The 18079-nt window shown below is 42.3% G+C and overlaps 1 protein-coding gene across 14 annotated transcripts in view; it reads left to right on the top strand.

Moving 5' to 3' along the window:
• The window catches only part of LOC134359288 (nuclear receptor subfamily 2 group C member 1-A-like), a 131403-nt gene that overhangs the window by 90223 nt on the left and 23101 nt on the right, over positions 1–18079 (top strand). For 13 of the 14 annotated variants that reach the window (XM_063072264.1, XM_063072266.1, XM_063072271.1 and 10 more), the window contains 7 exons: positions 200–293; positions 394–578; positions 1431–1605; positions 6143–6264; positions 7908–8083; positions 10005–10142; positions 13047–13152. In XM_063072264.1, the coding sequence (XP_062928334.1) occupies positions 200–293; positions 394–578; positions 1431–1605; positions 6143–6264; positions 7908–8083; positions 10005–10142; positions 13047–13152 (996 nt within the window). The remainder of the gene's footprint in view (positions 1–199; positions 294–393; positions 579–1430; positions 1606–6142; positions 6265–7907; positions 8084–10004; positions 10143–13046; positions 13153–18079) is intronic. The other variant, XM_063072272.1, reaches the window with a different exon arrangement.

The raw sequence follows: 18079 nt of genomic DNA on the forward strand, positions 1-18079 counted from the left end.
CTCAGGTGATGGGAAAGAGATACTGCAACTGAGAGGGATAGTGGTGCCATCAGTAAGAACATGTAAAAACAGTAAGAAAAATGGTAATATGATGCAATGGCATCTTACAGTTAAAAAGTATTAATAAATCGACTTTGGGGGAGATAGAGAGGGAGCTTGTGCAAGTGCAAATGCTTTCAATTTTTTTTGTTTCAACAAGATCTGGAGGCCTTCTAGAGCCAGGAATGCTGGTAAATATACAACAGCCACTGATGAAAACGGAGAGTGCTATGCTCCTCACTTCTGAGAACAAGGTATAATATGGTCCAATTTACTCTGCAGAATTCCATAAACTGCTGTAAATTCTACATTTGGATAAACAGTTATTGATTACTGGTACTTTATTTATTTCAGGCTGAAACCTGTCAAGGTGATTTAAGCACTCTTGCAAATGTAGTCACATCACTTGCAAACCTGAGCAAGTCAAAGGATCTATCCCAAAGTAGTGCTGATTTGTCAGGCATTGATGCCTTAAGTAATGGTGATGGTTCTTTATCAGAAATGCAACAAGATGACCAGTCTGCCAGTGATATTACCAGGTAATTATTTTAAAAATATATGCATTAGAAGCAAGGGTAAACTATTCAGCCCTTGAGCCTGCAGCACCAAACAGTAAGTTGACTGATCTGATTCAAATCTCAACACCGTATTCTCACCTGTCCACACAAATGTTTTGTCCCTTTTCTTAAGAATCTAAATACGTCTGCTTCAAAATATTCAGAGCCGCTTCGCCCATTTCCACTGACAAAGACATATTCAGAAATTCACAATCTCAGAGGAATATTTTCATCAGCACTGTCTTAAATGAGTGACCCTAATTGTAGATTCTTCCACTGAAGGAAATGTCCTGCCAATATCCAACATGTCAAAACCCCTTTGGATCTTGTGTGTTTCCTCTCTCTCTTTTCAAAGTTCTAGCAGATACGAGCATGGCTTGTCCAGCCTTTTCTCATGAGACAACCCAGCGATTCTAATAAACTTTACCTTAACTGCTCCTGATGTATTTACATCCTTCCTTAAATAAGATGATCAATGTGATGCATGGTACTCCAATGCCTTATATAGCTGAAGCATAACCTCTATACTTTTGTCCATCATAGTACACGACAAAAGTCTGTTAGCTTTATAAATTACTGATTATCAAAATCACTGCACTTTGCAAAGTGAAACTAAAGTAGTAAAAGTAAGAACAGTCTGTGATCATTCAAAATTATGCTGCTGAGATATATCTTGTAGCATTGGAGTGTAACTCACTTCAGTCAGTTGATTTCTTTATTTGTACTGCATCTACATCACTGCATTATTGACCTTTTGACAATTGTTATGCAGAAGTAAACCTGCCAGTGTTAGATGGATAAAATATGTCTGCATTTTCTGACTTGGTATTTCAGAGCATTTGATACACTTGCGAAAGCACTAAATCCTGCAGAAGGATCAGCTGTTCAGAACTCAGCAGAGTGCATGGATACTTCGGGCACCAACATCCAGCTGATCAGTGGAGAGCAGTCCCTTCCTATTGTTGAGATTGAGGGTCCCCTTCTCAGTGATGTGCATGTTTCTTTCAAGGTATGATAATGTCCATTGTTTGTTCAAATTATGGGACCTTTAGATTCTTCATCATTGCATTGTATGTATTGTTTCTTACAAAACCTTTGGCAGGGCACCTTTCATTGTTAATTTGTGGATTTTCAACAGGCATTATATGCCAGGCACACTGAAATCCTCTATTTCCTTCTAAATGATATTTCAGAATTCCAAAATCCCGTAGTTCTTTGTATGTAGTTTAGTGTTCTGCTGTTGACACTCATTTAAATAAACTAATGTGCAACTCTCCAATGCTTGCAGAGTTTGAGGTACAGGAAGCTACATTTGGAATGCCAAATAACCTGAATGGTATAGAACTATACGGATAAGTGGCTAAGATGGGAGGAGGCTTGCATGTAGTGTAAACAGTGGTATAGAGATATTAAGGCCATATGAATGGCCTTATTTCTGTGCTATAAATTTCAGAGTAATTCTGTTGTTAAAAGTAAGTTTTGTAGTAGGGATCATTCTTGAAAGCCAAAGGACGTGATATTATAGATGTTTTGTCAGCAGAGGGAGGTGAATATCTGTCAGACATTTTTGAGCCTAAGTGTTGTAAGCATTGTGTAAGAATTTTGATTGAGGCTAAAGATAATGGTCAGTACAGAATTTATGTGTTGAAATCTGTAAAGAATTTTGTTCATTATAAACATGGTTAGCAAGATTATGTAATTGAGGTAGTCAGGAAATTTTTTAAATATGTTGTGTTTTAACCAACAATGATAGAAACCAGTATTTTTAATGGAAAAGGGAAAGGTAAGAATGAGAATGAATGGAATATGGCAAGTTGCAGGGGGCTGGGGTGGTGGAGCGGGTGAGCAACAGCAGTAGGAGGATAGGGGAGAGGAGGAGATAGGGATTGTGGAGTGAGAGAAATGGAGAATCAGAGGGGCAAAAGAATCAGGGCTTAGCACATTTTAATCAGTTTATTTGATTGCCCTGTCTCCTCCCATCATCCTTCCCTCCCTGCTCCAATTTTGGAAATAGTTGTCAAAAATGAATAGTTGATCTGATTATCCCCATTTAGATCTTTACATCTGATACCAAGCTGCATTTTTAACCTACTAAAGTTATAAGCAAAACCTGTCCTGTGTTCTCAAGCCGTGTTGTCCCAGCCCAGTTACCTGCTTTACAACAGACTTTGCAGCTTTTCTGTCCACTTGTATCTCAGTTGCTCCACGAGTTTCTCCTTATTAGAGATTGTAGACCAAGGGGTAAGCCCACTCAGCCCATACCCAGGTATGACCGCATCCAGACTGTGGAGTATTTGGAGTAAATCTTTAGTTAAATGATGAGAATGATGCAAGCTTGCCAATGTATGATAGCCTTCAAGGAATTTTTCTATCTTTATGTAATTTTTTATGTTAGAATCTCTGGATGCCACAACACATTATAGGCAATTAAATACTTCTGTGCTATATTTGTACTTAGTGTTAATTTGCAACCCTCAATGTCCTAATGAATTAACTAGATAATAAATCAGCATTATTGGGTGAAAAATTGGTTGGGATGCTGGGAGGATCTCCCCTATAGTTCAGTCAGGTACCATCCCTGACCTTGTACCTTTCACACCAGAAACAGCTGGGTACAGTTCCTATGCATGCCAGCTAACTGAGAGAGGCATCACTGATTTAAAGAACACACACACAATGCTGGAGAAGCTCAGCAGGTCAGACATCTATGGAAAAGAGTAAACAGTTCATGTTTTGGGCCGAAACCCTTCATCAGGACTAGAAAGGAAGAGAAGACATCCCTCGAAGATTTCGCAGTAGTAGTGGTATCACCAACACGAGAAATTCTGCAAATGCTACCTGGCCTGCTGAGTTCCTCCAGCATTTTGTGTGTGTTGCTTTGGATTTCCAGCTGCTGCAGAATTTCTCGTGGCACAGCAATGTGAGGCAACACTTGCAGGTTGCTCCCAACACATCCTCAGATTATGTTGGATGGTTGTTAATGCAAATGATATATTTCACTAAGTTTTGATGTACATGTGATTAATTGTGGATGATGCCAAGATTGGGAGCGTAGTGAATAGCGAGGAAGGCTATCAAAGCTTGTAGTGGGATCAGGATCACTGGAAAAGTGAACTGAAAAATGGCAGATGGAATTTAATGCAGGCAAGTGTGAAGTGTTACACAAAGGGAGAACAAACTAGGATAGGGCTTGCACGACGAGCGGTAGTGCACTGAGTAGTGAGGTAGAACAGGGATCTGGGAATACAGATCCATAATCCCTTATAAGCAGTGTCACAGGTAGATATGGTCATAAAGAGAGCTCCTGGCACTTTGGCCTTCATAAATCAAACTATTGAGTATAGGAGTTAGGATGTTGAAATTGTCAAGGCCTAATTTCAAAGATTCATTTTTATCAAAGGTTCAATGGCTCATCCTATTATCAAAGTATGTATGCAGAATACAACTCTGAGATTTGTCTTCAGATCGCCATAAAATGCAGAAAACCATAGAAGTAGTTGAAAGAAAGACGTCAATCCCCCTGTAGGAAAAGAAAAAGAAACAAAAACTTGCAAACCCCTAATCACCCCCCCAACCCTCCCTTGCACAAAAACTAACAGACCACCCAAACCCCTAGCCCACCAATTCACAACAAGAAAGAATGAGAAAGAACAAGAAAAAAAGATAGAACTAAAAGAGGTCAATTTGAACGGCAATCCAATCGATAAAATCTCAGAATGTTGATAACGTCTCCCAGGACAGCAACACGAACCATGAACTCTGAGGGCGGTGACACTCCAGTTCTGGTCATCTACCAACAGGAAAGATATTAATAAAATTGAAAAAGAGTGCAGAGAAAATTTTCAAAAGTGTTGCCAGGATTTGAGGACCTGAGTTATAGGAAAAGGTTAAATAGGTTATGACACGTAGGAGAATGGGAGAGATTTGACAGAGGTATACAAAATATGAAGGCATTGATAGGGTAAATGCAAACAACCTTTTTCCACTGAGGATGAGTTAGACTAGAACTCGAGGTCATGGGTTAAAGGTGAAAGATGATGTGTTTAAGAAGAATATGAGGTGGGAATCTTTACTCAGAGAGTGAGAGTGTGGAATAAACCTCCAGCGGAAGTGGTAGAAGCTGGTTCAATTTCAATATTTGAGAGAAATTGGCTAGGTACATGGGTGGGAGGGGTTTGAAGAGCTATAGCCCAGATGTATATTGATAGGACCAGGCATAGTAATAATAGTAAGGCACAGACCTGGGTTGAGGGGCTTGTTTCTGTGCTGTAATACTCTGTGACTCTAATATATTAATCTGGTCGCTCAGTTTTTCCATCTTGTATCTTTGAATTAGGTCCCTTAAAACAGTGGTCACCAACCACCCGGCCGCGGACCGGTACCAGGCCGCAAAGCACGTGCTACCGGGCCGTGAGGAAACGATATGAGTCAGCTGCACCTTTCCTCATTCCCTGTCACGCACTGTTGAACTTGAATATAGGGTTGCCAACTGTTCTGTATTTGCCGGGACATCCCATATATTGGGCTAAATTGGTTTGTCCCATATTTCCCCAACTAAGGTAGAGCATTCCTATGAAACCTTTCGTGCCGAAATGGTGTGAAGCGAAGAAACAATTACCATTAATTTATATGGGAAAAATATTTGAGCATTCCCAGACCCAAAAAATAACCTAACAAATCATACCAAATAACACATAAAACCGAAAATAAATAACACTAACATATAGTAAAAGCAGGAATGGTATGATAAGTATACAACCTATATAAAGTAGAAATAATGTATGTCCAGTGTAGTCAGGAAGATGAAGGCAAAACCAAGAAAATCAGCACATACACACATGTGCACAGTAGATGCGCACGTCACACGTGCGTGCACAGGTGCCCGCGCAAGGCTTCATGGTCATTGTAGTCTTTCCTGGGGTAAAGTGTCCTGGGATTTGACTGCTACTTTTGTCCCTTATTTGGGAGTGAGAAAGTTGGCAACCTGAACTGTAAAAGACATGTTGAGGTGAGTTTAACCCTACAGGAAACGCCCCCCCCCCCCCCCCCCGGTCAGCCGGTCCACAAGAATATTGTCAATATTAAACTGGTTCGTGGTGCAAAAAAGGTTGGGGACCCCTGCCTTAAAATTCCCCATTAGGTTGTGTTTCCCAATATAGCCAGCAGTTTTGGAAAGTAATGGTCATGATATCCCATTGCTGTATGTTGAAACCTTTGCTTCTAAATGTGTAGTAGTTAGTTATAACAGCAATCAGGAGACTAATGGGTTTGTCACTTGTGAACTTGTTGCATACCTTGTGACGCTATGGGGAAGAAAGGTGTAAAGTAAATGCCATCCTATCAAGAAGTCATGCACAAATGGTGTAACAGATTCAAATACCTATTCAACTAATCTAAATTTAGAAGTAATGAGAAATCAACTAGATTGCTGTCAAGAATATATGTTTTTATTTTAACTGCAAACTTAAATTACTTTACCACAAAAGGAACCTTTGCCATAGTAGTATAACTTGATGTTAAAGTAAATTCTTGTATGCTATCCTCAGCTAACAATGCCATCACCGATGCCAGAATACCTGAATGTGCACTACATCTGTGAGTCTGCATCGAGATTATTGTTCCTATCCATGCATTGGGCAAGGTCTATTCCAGCCTTCCAGGCTCTTGGGTTAGTGATTCAACGGTCTTGTACTTCAGTTTGTCATTTGGAGCTTGTATGTTATGTGCAGTGTTCCCATGCCATGGGCTGCAATGCACAGTTTTTATCGTTTGTCTGCGGGTCTGGCTTATCTTAGTCAGGCCACCGATCACTATTTTTTCAGAGATATTCACTGACATTTGCTTGTAAACTTCAAGATCCAGATTAATGTTCAGCAGTGTAACAATCTATTTATCTAGCGGTACAGCGCGGAAAAGGCCCTTCAGACCCTTCGAACCACAGCACCCCAGCAACCCCTGCCGACCCCAATTTAACCCTAACCTAATCATGGGACGATTTACAATGGCCAATTAACCTACCCACGATGTAAACTGTGGGAGGAACCCGGACACCCGGAGAAATTCAATGGGAAGGATATGCAGACTCCTTACAGACGCTGCTAGATTTGAACTCCGAACTTCAGAATGTCCCCAGCTGTAATACCATGCAGCTTCTCAAAGAAGTGTTATACAGTCATTTGGCGCAACATGTCCTTGCAAATATCTGCCTATGTGTCACCCAAATGCAAAGTGGTCTTCTGTGCTTTAGCAATTTAAGTGCTTATCCAGATAGTTAAACATAGTAATTGCCTTAGCTTCCACCACCTATTGAGTAAATGCAATCCAAGTTCCAACCTCCTTTTAGGTGGAAAAATTTCCTCATTGCAACCTGTCTAAACTTTTTGTACAGTTCTCTCAGGTTCCCTCCCTCCATCAACCTCCTCACTCCATGGAATCCAAACGCAGTCTGTTTAGTCCCTCCTCATAACTGAAATGTTCCATCCCAGGCCAGGTAACATCCTGATGGATCCCCTCTGTACTGTCCACTGCAATCACATCCTTCCTATAGTGTGGTGACCAAAGTTCTCCAGCTGTGGCCCGGACATTGTTTTCTAAAGTTATACCATAATCTCTCTGCTTTTATATCCTGGTTTATGATGACACATAATCCCATGTGCTTTCTTCAGCACCTTGTCTACTACTTCACCCATCTTCATGGATTTTAGAACTTTGAACAAGGTTCCTCTGTTCTCAAGACTGTCTCATACCCTACCATTCATTTTGCTTGTCCTCCCAAATTTCTTCATCTCACAAGCAATTTCCAGCTGCCAATCTTACCAATTGATCAATATCATCCTGTAATCTAAAGGACCTCTACTCATTATAAACAGCACCATTTATTGTATCATCCAACTCATAATGATTATAACAATGATGCAGGTCCTCGCACCAATCTCTGTGGTATATCACTGCTCAGATGTTTCTCATTTCTAAAAGCAACCCTCCACAATACCTGCCTCCTATTAACAAGTGAACTTTGAATACAATTTGCCAATAGTCTTCAGTTCTGTGTGCTCTAACCTTTTGGACCAGTTTCCTGTGTAGGGATTTATAGAGGCCTTACTGATGTCCATGTATGCTCCATTAATCACAGTGCCTTCATGGGTACCTCCATTGTACCTCTTTCAAAAACTTCATATTGATCAAACAGCATTTCCCTCATATTTGCAATGTTAACGGATAATTTAAAAGTATGATGTGCAGTAATGTTATTTTTGTAATCGTGATTTTATTAAGGGTTAAGAATTTGCTGTTGATTATTTTGTTCTACAGGCCAGACAATAATACAGCTTTGGTACGCGCTTGTTGGAATGAGCTCTTTACACTTGGTCTTGCCCAGTGTTCCCAAGTGATGAATTTATCAACCATACTCACTGCAATTGTTAACCATCTGCAAACAAGTCTCCAGCAAGGTTGGCAGGGAGCTAATCTTCAAACGGTTGATTCATGTGTGTTCTGAAATGCTGAATCATAGAATAATAGAGCATGTGTGTGTTGTGTGTGCAATACTACTTCATAGAGTAAGGTCGCGTCTAAAATGCTGCTTTGATTAATCGTGCATGTGTACTTTGAAGTGCTGTACCATGAGGTTACAGAGCATGTGCATGCTATCTACGAAATGTTGAAAACTTGTTGAAAAATGATTTGAAGATTTGATAATTAGAAGCTATTTTTTCCTGGCAGGTTAGTTTATAACAAGGGGGAATTATCAAGTTAGAGGCCATTCAAGGATGATCCCAGAAAATACACATCACCCGGTAGGGATCTGCAGCTCCACTTCCCACCTGATCTGCCAAAAAAAAATCCTCCCTGTTCTGGTCAGCTGAAATCTGGATATTTTGTTCAGGCAGCATTAAGAGGATGAAGGTGGGATGGTGTAATGAAATCACAGATTAGCCATGATTTAAATAAATGCCTGAACAGGTTCAGAGGACTAGTGTATTCGTGGCACATTTCATGATCTTGAGAGAGAATGCCGAGCAGCCATATGATATATCCATTCTGTAAGCTGCACCAAGCAGTAACGGAACTCGAGGGTGTTCCTATGGTTTGATTTACACTACATTACAGTGTAACTGGAGGTCCTGCGAAGTGCTCAAGTCCAGAAGTGTTTTGCAGTCAATGAAATACTCAGTTAGTTACTTCTGATCCAGAAAACGTAGCAGCCAATATGAGCGTAGCAAGCACCCCGTGTCTGTGATGTTGATGAAGGACAGCAGAGAGAACCTTCCTGATATTTGCAAAAAACTCCCATGGTACTATATAATTTTCCTAAAAGTACATTGGGGACCTCAGGCTAATACCTTGTGTAGAAGTTAACGTCTTGAGAGCGTACCACTTCCTTGGTGGATGGAATTATTAGTGTAGATTTTTAGGCTTAAGTCTCAGCTTAGGACAAACTGTCATGATTTCCTCACCCATACGAATGAACGTTACAGCTCGTTCTCTTCTATGTACACACCTGCACACCCCACCCCGGATTCAAAATGTTTTGAGTTGCTGTGAATGTACAGCTCTCCCTAAATGCTTTACTTAAATTTTTGCTAAAACAAAGGACTTCATTCTATTTAATTTGCCACTTAGCAATGGTTTTGTTGCTCCACAGAAAAGTATGTTTATCTTACAAACATAGGCTCTTAAAATAGGAAGCACTTTTGATTTCTTTTTAAACCAGATTTATGGGAAGGAGTCTATTAAATAAGCTATTTAAAGTGGGGAGTGTATGGGGGGAAAACTCCATTTGCAACAACGGCCAGTCAGTGCACAATCAGTGTGCTTTGGCCTGTCTAAACAATGTGATTTGCTCTTGATTGACTTTACCCTTCCAGGCAGGAGATTGGCCAGTTTTCCACAGCAGCACGTCTCCCCCACAAACGTTAAGGGCTCAATGTATCTACTGCTATAGAAATGTTTGCATAGCTACCGATTCTTGAGCATCCTAACCCTTTGTAAACTATTCAAAAACTGTGCAGCAAATTAATTTCCACTTGCATGAAGGAATAAGTATTCATGTCAATTTATTATTTCAATTACTGGAAAGGGTTTGGCAGTGGTGCAGTGGGGTAAGATTAGTATCCAGTACTCTATCATAAATCTTTGGACTTTGCATCTTTTAACAACTGAGGCCTCCCATCTTCAAGTTGAGAGGATGCAAGAGGCCACATGGAGAAACTGCGGGAATATTTGACAGGTTATTAACAGAGTATCTGTGAATGGAATAATTGGTGTGGGAGGGTGGAGATGGGGAAATTAGTGCAGCTGTTAGGAATAGTTGTTTCCAGTTTGTAATGAGAGCTTTATTTTATTTAATCAGTTTTTGTTGAAGATGAATAATGGTGTTTTGTTTTTGTTTTTGTTTTTAATGAACAGATAAATTGTCAGCAGACCGAGTGAAAGTGGTGATGGAGCACATCTGGAAGCTGCAGGAGTTCTGTAATAGCATGGTTAAACTATCTCTGGATGGATATGAGTATGCCTACCTGAAGGCAATTGTCCTCTTTAGTCCAGGTGAAGAAAGCTTGAATTTATAAACTGACCAAATAATGTGTGACTTCCGAAAATCCATTTGTAGATTACAAAGTACAAATAAATTAATTATCGAAGGACACTTGTATCACCATATACAACCCTGAGATTCATTTTCCTGTGGATGTACACAGTAAATCTAAGAAAAACAACAGAATAAATGAGACTGCGCCCAACAGGATGGACAGACAACCAATGTGCAAAGGGCAACAAGCTGTGCAAATATGAAAGATAAATATATATTATAATAAATAAGCAATAGATATCAAAATCATGAGATGAAGAGTCCTTGAAAGTGAGTTGTGGCAGCAGTTCAGTGATGGGTGAGTGAAATTATCCCCACTGGTTCAGGAGTCTGATGGTTGAGGAGTTATAACTGTTCCTGAACCTGGTGGTGTGGCCTTGAGGTTCCTGTACCTCCTTAATGGCATCAATGAGAAGAGAGCATGGCCCAGGTGGTGAGGTTTCTTGATGATGAATGCTGCTTTCCTGCTCTGTGTAGATGTGCTTACTAGTGGAAAGGGCTTTATCCATGAGGGACTGGGCTGTATCCACTACTTTTTGTAGGATTTTCTGTTTAAGGGCATTGGTGTTTCCATAGCGGGCCATGATGCAGTCAGTCAATAAACTCTCCATTACACATCTGTAGAAGTTTGTCAAAGTTTTAGACATTAAGCTGAATTTTCAAAAAAACTGCCAAAGAAATAGAGGCACTGCTGTGCTTTCTTTGTAATTGCACTTGCATACTGGGCCTCTGAAGTGATAACAGCAAGGAATTTAAAGTTGCTGACACTCTCCAGCTCTGATTCCCCGATGAGGATTAGCTCGTGGATTTCCAGCTTCCTCCTCTTGAAGTCAATAGTCAGCTCCTTGGTCTTGCTGGCATTCACTGAGAGGTTGCTGTTGTGGCATCACTCAGCCAGATTTTCAACCTCCCTTCTGAATGCTGATTCATTACCATCTTTGTCCAGTTCATCAGGACTGGGGGGGGGGGGGGGGGAAGCTGAGGTCTGAGTTAAAAGGTGAAGTACAAGGTGGTAGGTGATAGGTGAAACTGGGAGGGGTTAAGTAAAGAGCTGGAAAGTTGATTGGTGGAAGAGATAAAGGGCTGGAGAAGGGGGAATCTAATAGAAGGGTAGAAGACAATGGAAGAAGGGGGAGGAGCACCAGAGGGAGGTGATGGGCAGGTAAGCAGGCGTAAGGAAGGGAAACAGGAAGGGGGAATGGTGAAGGAGGAGGAGAGGGGAGGCAATTACCAGAAATTCGAGAAATCAATGTTTCTACCATCAGGTAGGAGGCTACCCAGATGGAATATAGGGTGTGGCTTCTCCAGTGTGAGTGTGGCCTCATTGTGGCAGTAAAGGAGGCCATGGACTGACATATTGGAATGGGAAGTAGAATTGACATGGGTGGCCACTGGAAGGTGCATTTCTTGTTGGATGGAGTGTAGGTGCTTGGTGAAGTGGTCTGCCAATCTATGTCGGGTCTCACCACTATACAGGAGACCGCACCAGGAGCACCGGACACAGTATATGACCCCAACAGACTGGGGTGAAGTGTCGCCTCACCTGGAAGGACTATTTGGGGCCCTGAGTGGTAGTGAGGGAGGAGGTGTTGGAGCAGGTGTGGCAGTTGTTCCACTTGCAAGGATAAGTACCAGGGAGATCAGTGCATCTCCCTTAAATTGGAGCAGATCCAAGTTGCTTCTCAGGCAGGAGTTGATGTATTTCATCACCAACCTCAGAAGACTACTAGACAATAGTAATATGTTCCTTCTGGGCACCAGGGCTGTGGGAGTTGGTGAAGTTTCCTCCGTGTTTTGGCAGTGAAAGTAAGCATGGAAAGTGTTCAGCTCATCTGAGAGTGAGGCCTTGATGTTACTTGCTGTATGTTGTTTGGTTTCATTTTATAAGAGGTAATAGCATTGAAGCCCTATTGTAGCTGTCGAGTATCCCCCATTGACTCAAGTTTGGTCCAGAATTGCAACTTTACATGTGAGAGGGTTTTACTTGGTCACCAGACTTGAAAGTTGTTGATCTGGCCTTCAGTAGATTGCGGACCTCATTGTAAATTGCTTTTTACTAAAAGAATTCCTTAACTACAAAATATTGCCAACACAAAGCATGGTCGATCAGCATCTATGGAGGACAATGAACAGTCATTGTTTTGGGTCAAGACCCTTCATCTGGACTGAAGTAGGGAAGGGAGCCAGTATTTAAAAGGTGGAGAGAAGGGATGGATGAAGGGCTAGATCCAGGTGAGGAGGGGTGGTAAGTAGATGGAGGAGGCAAGAGTGGCAATAGCAACAGGTTGGGAGGTAATGGAATCTGAAGGTGGTGCATGGATTGGATGGAGGTGGGGAAAGGATTCGGTGAGAAGAGTGTCTGGGTGATAGGGACCAAGTGGATCAAGAGGAAAGAAAATAAAAATGGGGGGAGGTGGGACTGAAGGGGAGCAGTTATTGAAAGTTTGAGAATTTGGTTTTCATGTCACCAGGTGGAGACAGCCCTTGTGGAATATGGAGTACTCTTCCTCTAATTTACGTTTAGCCTCCACTTAGCAGCCAAGTTCCCTCCACTGATGCTGCCTGATCCACTGAGTTCCACCATCACTTGTGCATTGCTTCAGCTCCCGGCACCTGCAGTCTTGAGTCTACAAATAATTGCCATTTCTGCGAACTTCACAGGAAATCCTGTGTCAGATGAATCGTTGATAGTGACTTCATTTTTAATCAATTATAGTCAAGCTTTTCAACGCCATGGTGTAATGATTGTGAATAGTGAAAGCTTCTTTGTCATCACGGCCTCAAAACAGAGGTCATTTGTATTTCCTTTAGGTTATAAACCATGTGTAGCATTTTAACAATACTTTATTTTACTTTCATAGACCATCCAGGCCTAATTAATGCTGCACAGATTGACAAATTTCAAGAGAAAGCATATATGGAATTACAGGATTATGAAGCAAAAGCCTACCCAGATGATTCTTACAGGTATGAAGGAATGTTATTTACAGTTCCATCGCAGTGAGATTTGGATATGTTACAGGGCACAGGGTGTCAGACATATTTCTGTGGTGGCAATGATGTGCTAGTCAGTGTGGTCATATTCACCAAAATTATCCAGGTACTATAGAGTGGAAATTGGTATACAGTTGCTATAATTATTTGGGCAGAAAACTGGTATGGTGTGAACCAGTTTCTCAGCACAGTTTGCACCTAATCTCCATACTGATCTTTGCAATTGTTAAACAATTCTGGCTGCTACTTGAACTCAGCCTGTTTACCAATGCAATAAATGGTGCAACAGCTATCTCAAGACTCTGTTGCAAAGTGTGTGGCTTAACAAGATGGTAACATACATGTGTATTATTTGCAGCTCCAATTAGTTCTTCCAATCATTCACACTAAAAGGGACATAGCTGAGAGAGTGTGTTTCAATTTCAGACTGACAAGTGTTATAGTAGGGCTAAAAATTTGATGAACTGGCCCTGCACCTGCCAGCAGCTAATCTCACCAATTGTACCCAATTTTGGAAGAGCCTCTGCTCAAGGCACCATTAAGTGTATTACCACTTGTAGTTGTTCACCTTTATAAGGTTCAATGCAATCATAATTCTTTGTTGTAACAAATTAGCAATAGATTAACATCTTTCTTTCAAATTAAGTGGCACTGCAAATGTTCTGTATGTCAACTTTTTCCTGAGGTTTGTTCTCCTCCCCCGCCCCCCCGCTGTCCGCCCCCAACTCTTGTTCCCCCTGTCCGCCCCCAGCCCTCGTTACCCCTGTCCGCCCCCAGCCCTCGTTCCCCCGTCCGCCCCCAGCCCTCGTTCCCCCGTCCGCCCCCAGCCCTCGTTCCCCCGTCCGCCCCCAGCCCTCGTTCCCCCGTCCGCCCCCAGCCCTCGTTCCCCCGTCCGCCCCCAGCCCTCGTTCCCCCGTCCGCCGCCCCCCTTCCCCCCACCACTCCGCAGCCCCTCTTCCCCCTGTCCCCACCCCCCTGCTTTTGACAATTGCCTTCTCCAAATCTTCATTTTCATTATAACATTTAAGATGATTGTCCATATCTTCAAATGTCTTCATACATAGTTCCAAACTTGTTGAAGTAGTGCAGTTGTTTCATTTTCATTCCCAGCTGTTTCTGGCATCTCCAAGCCCGAAAGCTTGAAACTGCAGTGAGCAAATCAGTTCTGAATTGCCTTTCTCTTGTTACTCGCTAACTATCAGTGACAAAAATCACTGCAATTTGAGCAAAAATACACACAAATGTCACTATTTAAAAACTGTTTGTTCTAATGTGCACATCATTTGGTCTAATGGCCAAATGATGTTCACGCAACTGACGCTAGTTAGAAGCTGTTCGACAATAGTCTCCTGGAGTAACACTCTCAGCACGCTGGAGGAACTCAGCAGGTTGGGCAGCATCAGTGGAAACGATGAGTCGACGTTTCGGGCTGGAACCCTTCGTCAGGACTGAACAAAGAAGGAGGGGGAAGGATTTGAAGAATGCTTGTAGGTTCAGTTGAAAGACCAGTAATTTGAAAGACAAAGGGGTGGGGGAGGGGAAGCAGGGGCGTCATAGGCAGTAAAACCATGGGTAGTAGAAGAAGGAGGCGGAACCATGAGGGAGGTGATAGGCAGCTGGGGGAAGGGGCAGAGTAAAATAGGGATAGAGGAAGGGAGGGGGAGGGAATTACCGGAAGTTGGAGAATTCTATGTTCATACCAAGGGGCTGGAGACTACCTAGACGGTATATGAGGTGTTGCTGCTCCAACTTGAGCTTAGCCTTATCATGGCAGTAGAGGAGGCCATGTATGGATATATCTGAATGGGAATGGGAAGCAGAGTTGAAGTGGGTGGCTACCGGGAGATCCTGTCTGTTGTGGCAGATGGAATGGAGGTGCTCGACGAAGCAGTCCCCCAGTCTGCGTCAGGTTTCACTGATGTAGAGGAGGCCGCACCGGGAGCACCAGATGCAATAGGTGACCTCAACAGACTCTCAAGTGAAGTGTTGCCTCACCTGGAAGGACTTTTTGGGGCCCTGAATGGTGGCAAGAGAGGAGGTGTAGGGACAGATGTAGCACTTACGCTTACAGGGATAAGTGCCAGGTGGGAGATCCGTGGGGATGGATGTGCGGATAAGGGAGTCGCGGAGGGACTGATCCCTGCGGAAAGCGGAGGGGGTGGAGAGGGAAAGATGTGCTTAGTGGTGGGGTCCTGTTGAAGGTGGCAGGAGTTGCGGAGGATAATGTGCTGGATCCAGAGGCTGGTGGGGTGGTAGGTAAGGACAAGGGGAACTTTGTCCCTGTTGTGGTTGCGGGAGAATGGGGTGAGGGCTGAAGTGCCGGAAATGGAGGAGATGTGGGTGAGGGCATCGTTGATGATGGTAGAAGGGAAACTACGACCCTTAAAGAAAGAGGACATTTGAGATGTCCTGGAACAGAAAGCCTCATCCTGGGAGCAGATGTGGTGGAGACGGAGGAACTGGGAATAGGGAATAACATTTTTGCATGTGGCGGGGTGGGAAGAGGTATAGTCGAGGTAGTTATGAGAGTCAGTGGGCTTGTAGAAGATGTCAGTGGACAGTCTGTCTCCAGAGATGGAGACTGAGACATTGGAAAGAGGAGAGAAGTGTCCGAGATAGACCAAGTGAATTTGAGGGCTGGGTGGAAGTTTGAAGTAAAGTCGATAAAATTGACGAGCTCAGCATGGGTACAGGAAGCAGCACCAATGTAGTCGTCAATATACCGAAGGAAAAGTTGGGGAGCAGTACCAGAATAGGTTTGGAGCTCAGACTGTTCCACATAACCAACGAAGAGGCAGGCGTAGCTGGGTCCCATGCAAGATCCCATAACTACACCCTTAGTCTGAAGAAAGTGGGAAGAGCACTCCTGGAGTAATTAAGTAGTAGAGTGTCCCAAATAAACGAAGGGAGTCCCAGCTATTTTCACATTTAGATTTTGTTCTTTAAGAATTGTCTCAAATAAGCAGCTGTTCCAATTAACTAATGGCCTAATTAACCAGAATCTATTGTAAATTTCTTATTGTAATTTATAGTTTTTAATATTATTCATTGCAACGTACTGCTACTGCAAAACAACAAATTTCATGACATATGACAGTGATATTAAACGGATTCTGATTCTGAAATGATCTTTCGTTGTTGGCAGGAAGATTTGCAGATCGATCTTGCTAGCTGTTCTCTTACTAGATGTTGCTCCTGTGATGACAACCCAGTGTTACTGGGACTCCCAGTTGTTGGGGAAATGCCTCATTCCCTAGTTCCAGAGTCATTTTCTCTAAACACTCAGATCCTGAGTCTTGATCTCTTCCTGCTCACTGATTTGCCCCTGCCTCTGTGCCAATCTTCTGGCACAGCTCTCTACCACCCATCTCTCTTGCCCCACTCCCTGCTTGTTTATCAGGCATCTACAGCTCTCTACCACCCATCTCTTTTGCCCCATGCCCCACTCCCTGCCTGTTAGTCAGGCTTGTTCTCTGACATCGTGTCTGGACATGGATCTCTGCTCTCACTATTTCACTGTATCAAATGATGTGTGAAAGTGGTGAGAGATATCCTGGGTTATTGGGACACAAGACCAGGGAAGTTGTCAGTAAGTGAACACAAAATTCACACTTGTTGGCCATTCTGCTCAACTTCAAATGTCACGTACCCCGTGATGGGAATAAAGAACCAGCAGAGATGGAAAACACTTTGGAGTCCAGTATTGCTATAAACTTATAATATTTATTAGTAACTATGCAATACAGTAATATAAATGTAGAAGATGTCAAACAGGTTAGCAATGATATTTTTATATATGTATGTGTGTGTATGTATATATGTATGTGTGTATGTATATGTGTGTGTGTGTGTATGTGTGTGTGTGTGTATATATATATATATATATATACATATATATTATGTATATCAGAAAGTGTGAAAACATATGTATGAAAAACCAAGCTTTAAGTCTAGGGGTAAAAAGATACAGTCTTACGATGATGAGTAAAGTTCAGTTCAGTTCGTGGTATTGAGTTGAGTAGTGATAGAGAGAGAGAGATTTTAGTCTTCAGGTGAGCTGACGCCGTCCATCTTCTCGTTGTCTTTCGAAATCCTTTAAAAGTCACCGACTGTGACTTAACAGTGGAGACTGGTTTTCTGTGGTGGAGCTATCACCCAGGCGAGGGTGGACACATAGACAACTCCCCACCAGTCAACCCCTTTCCTCTTTTCACTGCAGGAGCAATGGATCAATCCGCCTGATCGATCCTCCAAAACCCACTTTTTCTGCGGGCACAACAGTGCTCATTCAGTGTCCAAACATGTGTCTGAGGTCTATCATCTGACCTCCTATTTTATCTTCCCGTGCTGAGCACCAACTGTCATTCAAATAACTCCTCCTTCCTCTCTCAGTGTAAGAAATGCAAGCAGGCAAAAGTCCTTGAGAAGTATCAACAACCTGCCGGAAATCATAACTTTGAGTGTCCATTAAGTAACTGCCCTCGGTTACCATAGCAACTTACAAGCTTACAAGTAACGTACCATCTCCAACTCCAACTCAGCAGAATTCCAGAAGTTACTTCCAGTGCCTTAAAGTGACAGTCCAACAGTTAATCTTCGCCTCTCTCCCTCTCTTTCAAAACATGTCAGTGTTAAATAACTCTCTCTCTCTTTTCAAAAGCACAGTTGCTAGGGGTAAACGAGCACAGTTCATAGGAGTAATTCAGGATCCCGTCACATAAAGTTCACAGTTCCAAGTAAATTTATTATCAGTGTACATGTATGACACTATACAGTGCCTTGAAAAAGTATTTAGCCTCAAACTATTTTACATTTTATTGTCTCATTTTCTAAATTTAAAATATATTGTAGGATTTTTTGAGCTAATCTACAAAACATTGTGCATCATGTCAACTTAAAA

Source organism: Mobula hypostoma, chromosome 20 (assembly GCF_963921235.1).
Source record: "Mobula hypostoma chromosome 20, sMobHyp1.1, whole genome shotgun sequence".
Lineage (NCBI taxonomy): Eukaryota > Metazoa > Chordata > Chondrichthyes > Myliobatiformes > Myliobatidae > Mobula > Mobula hypostoma.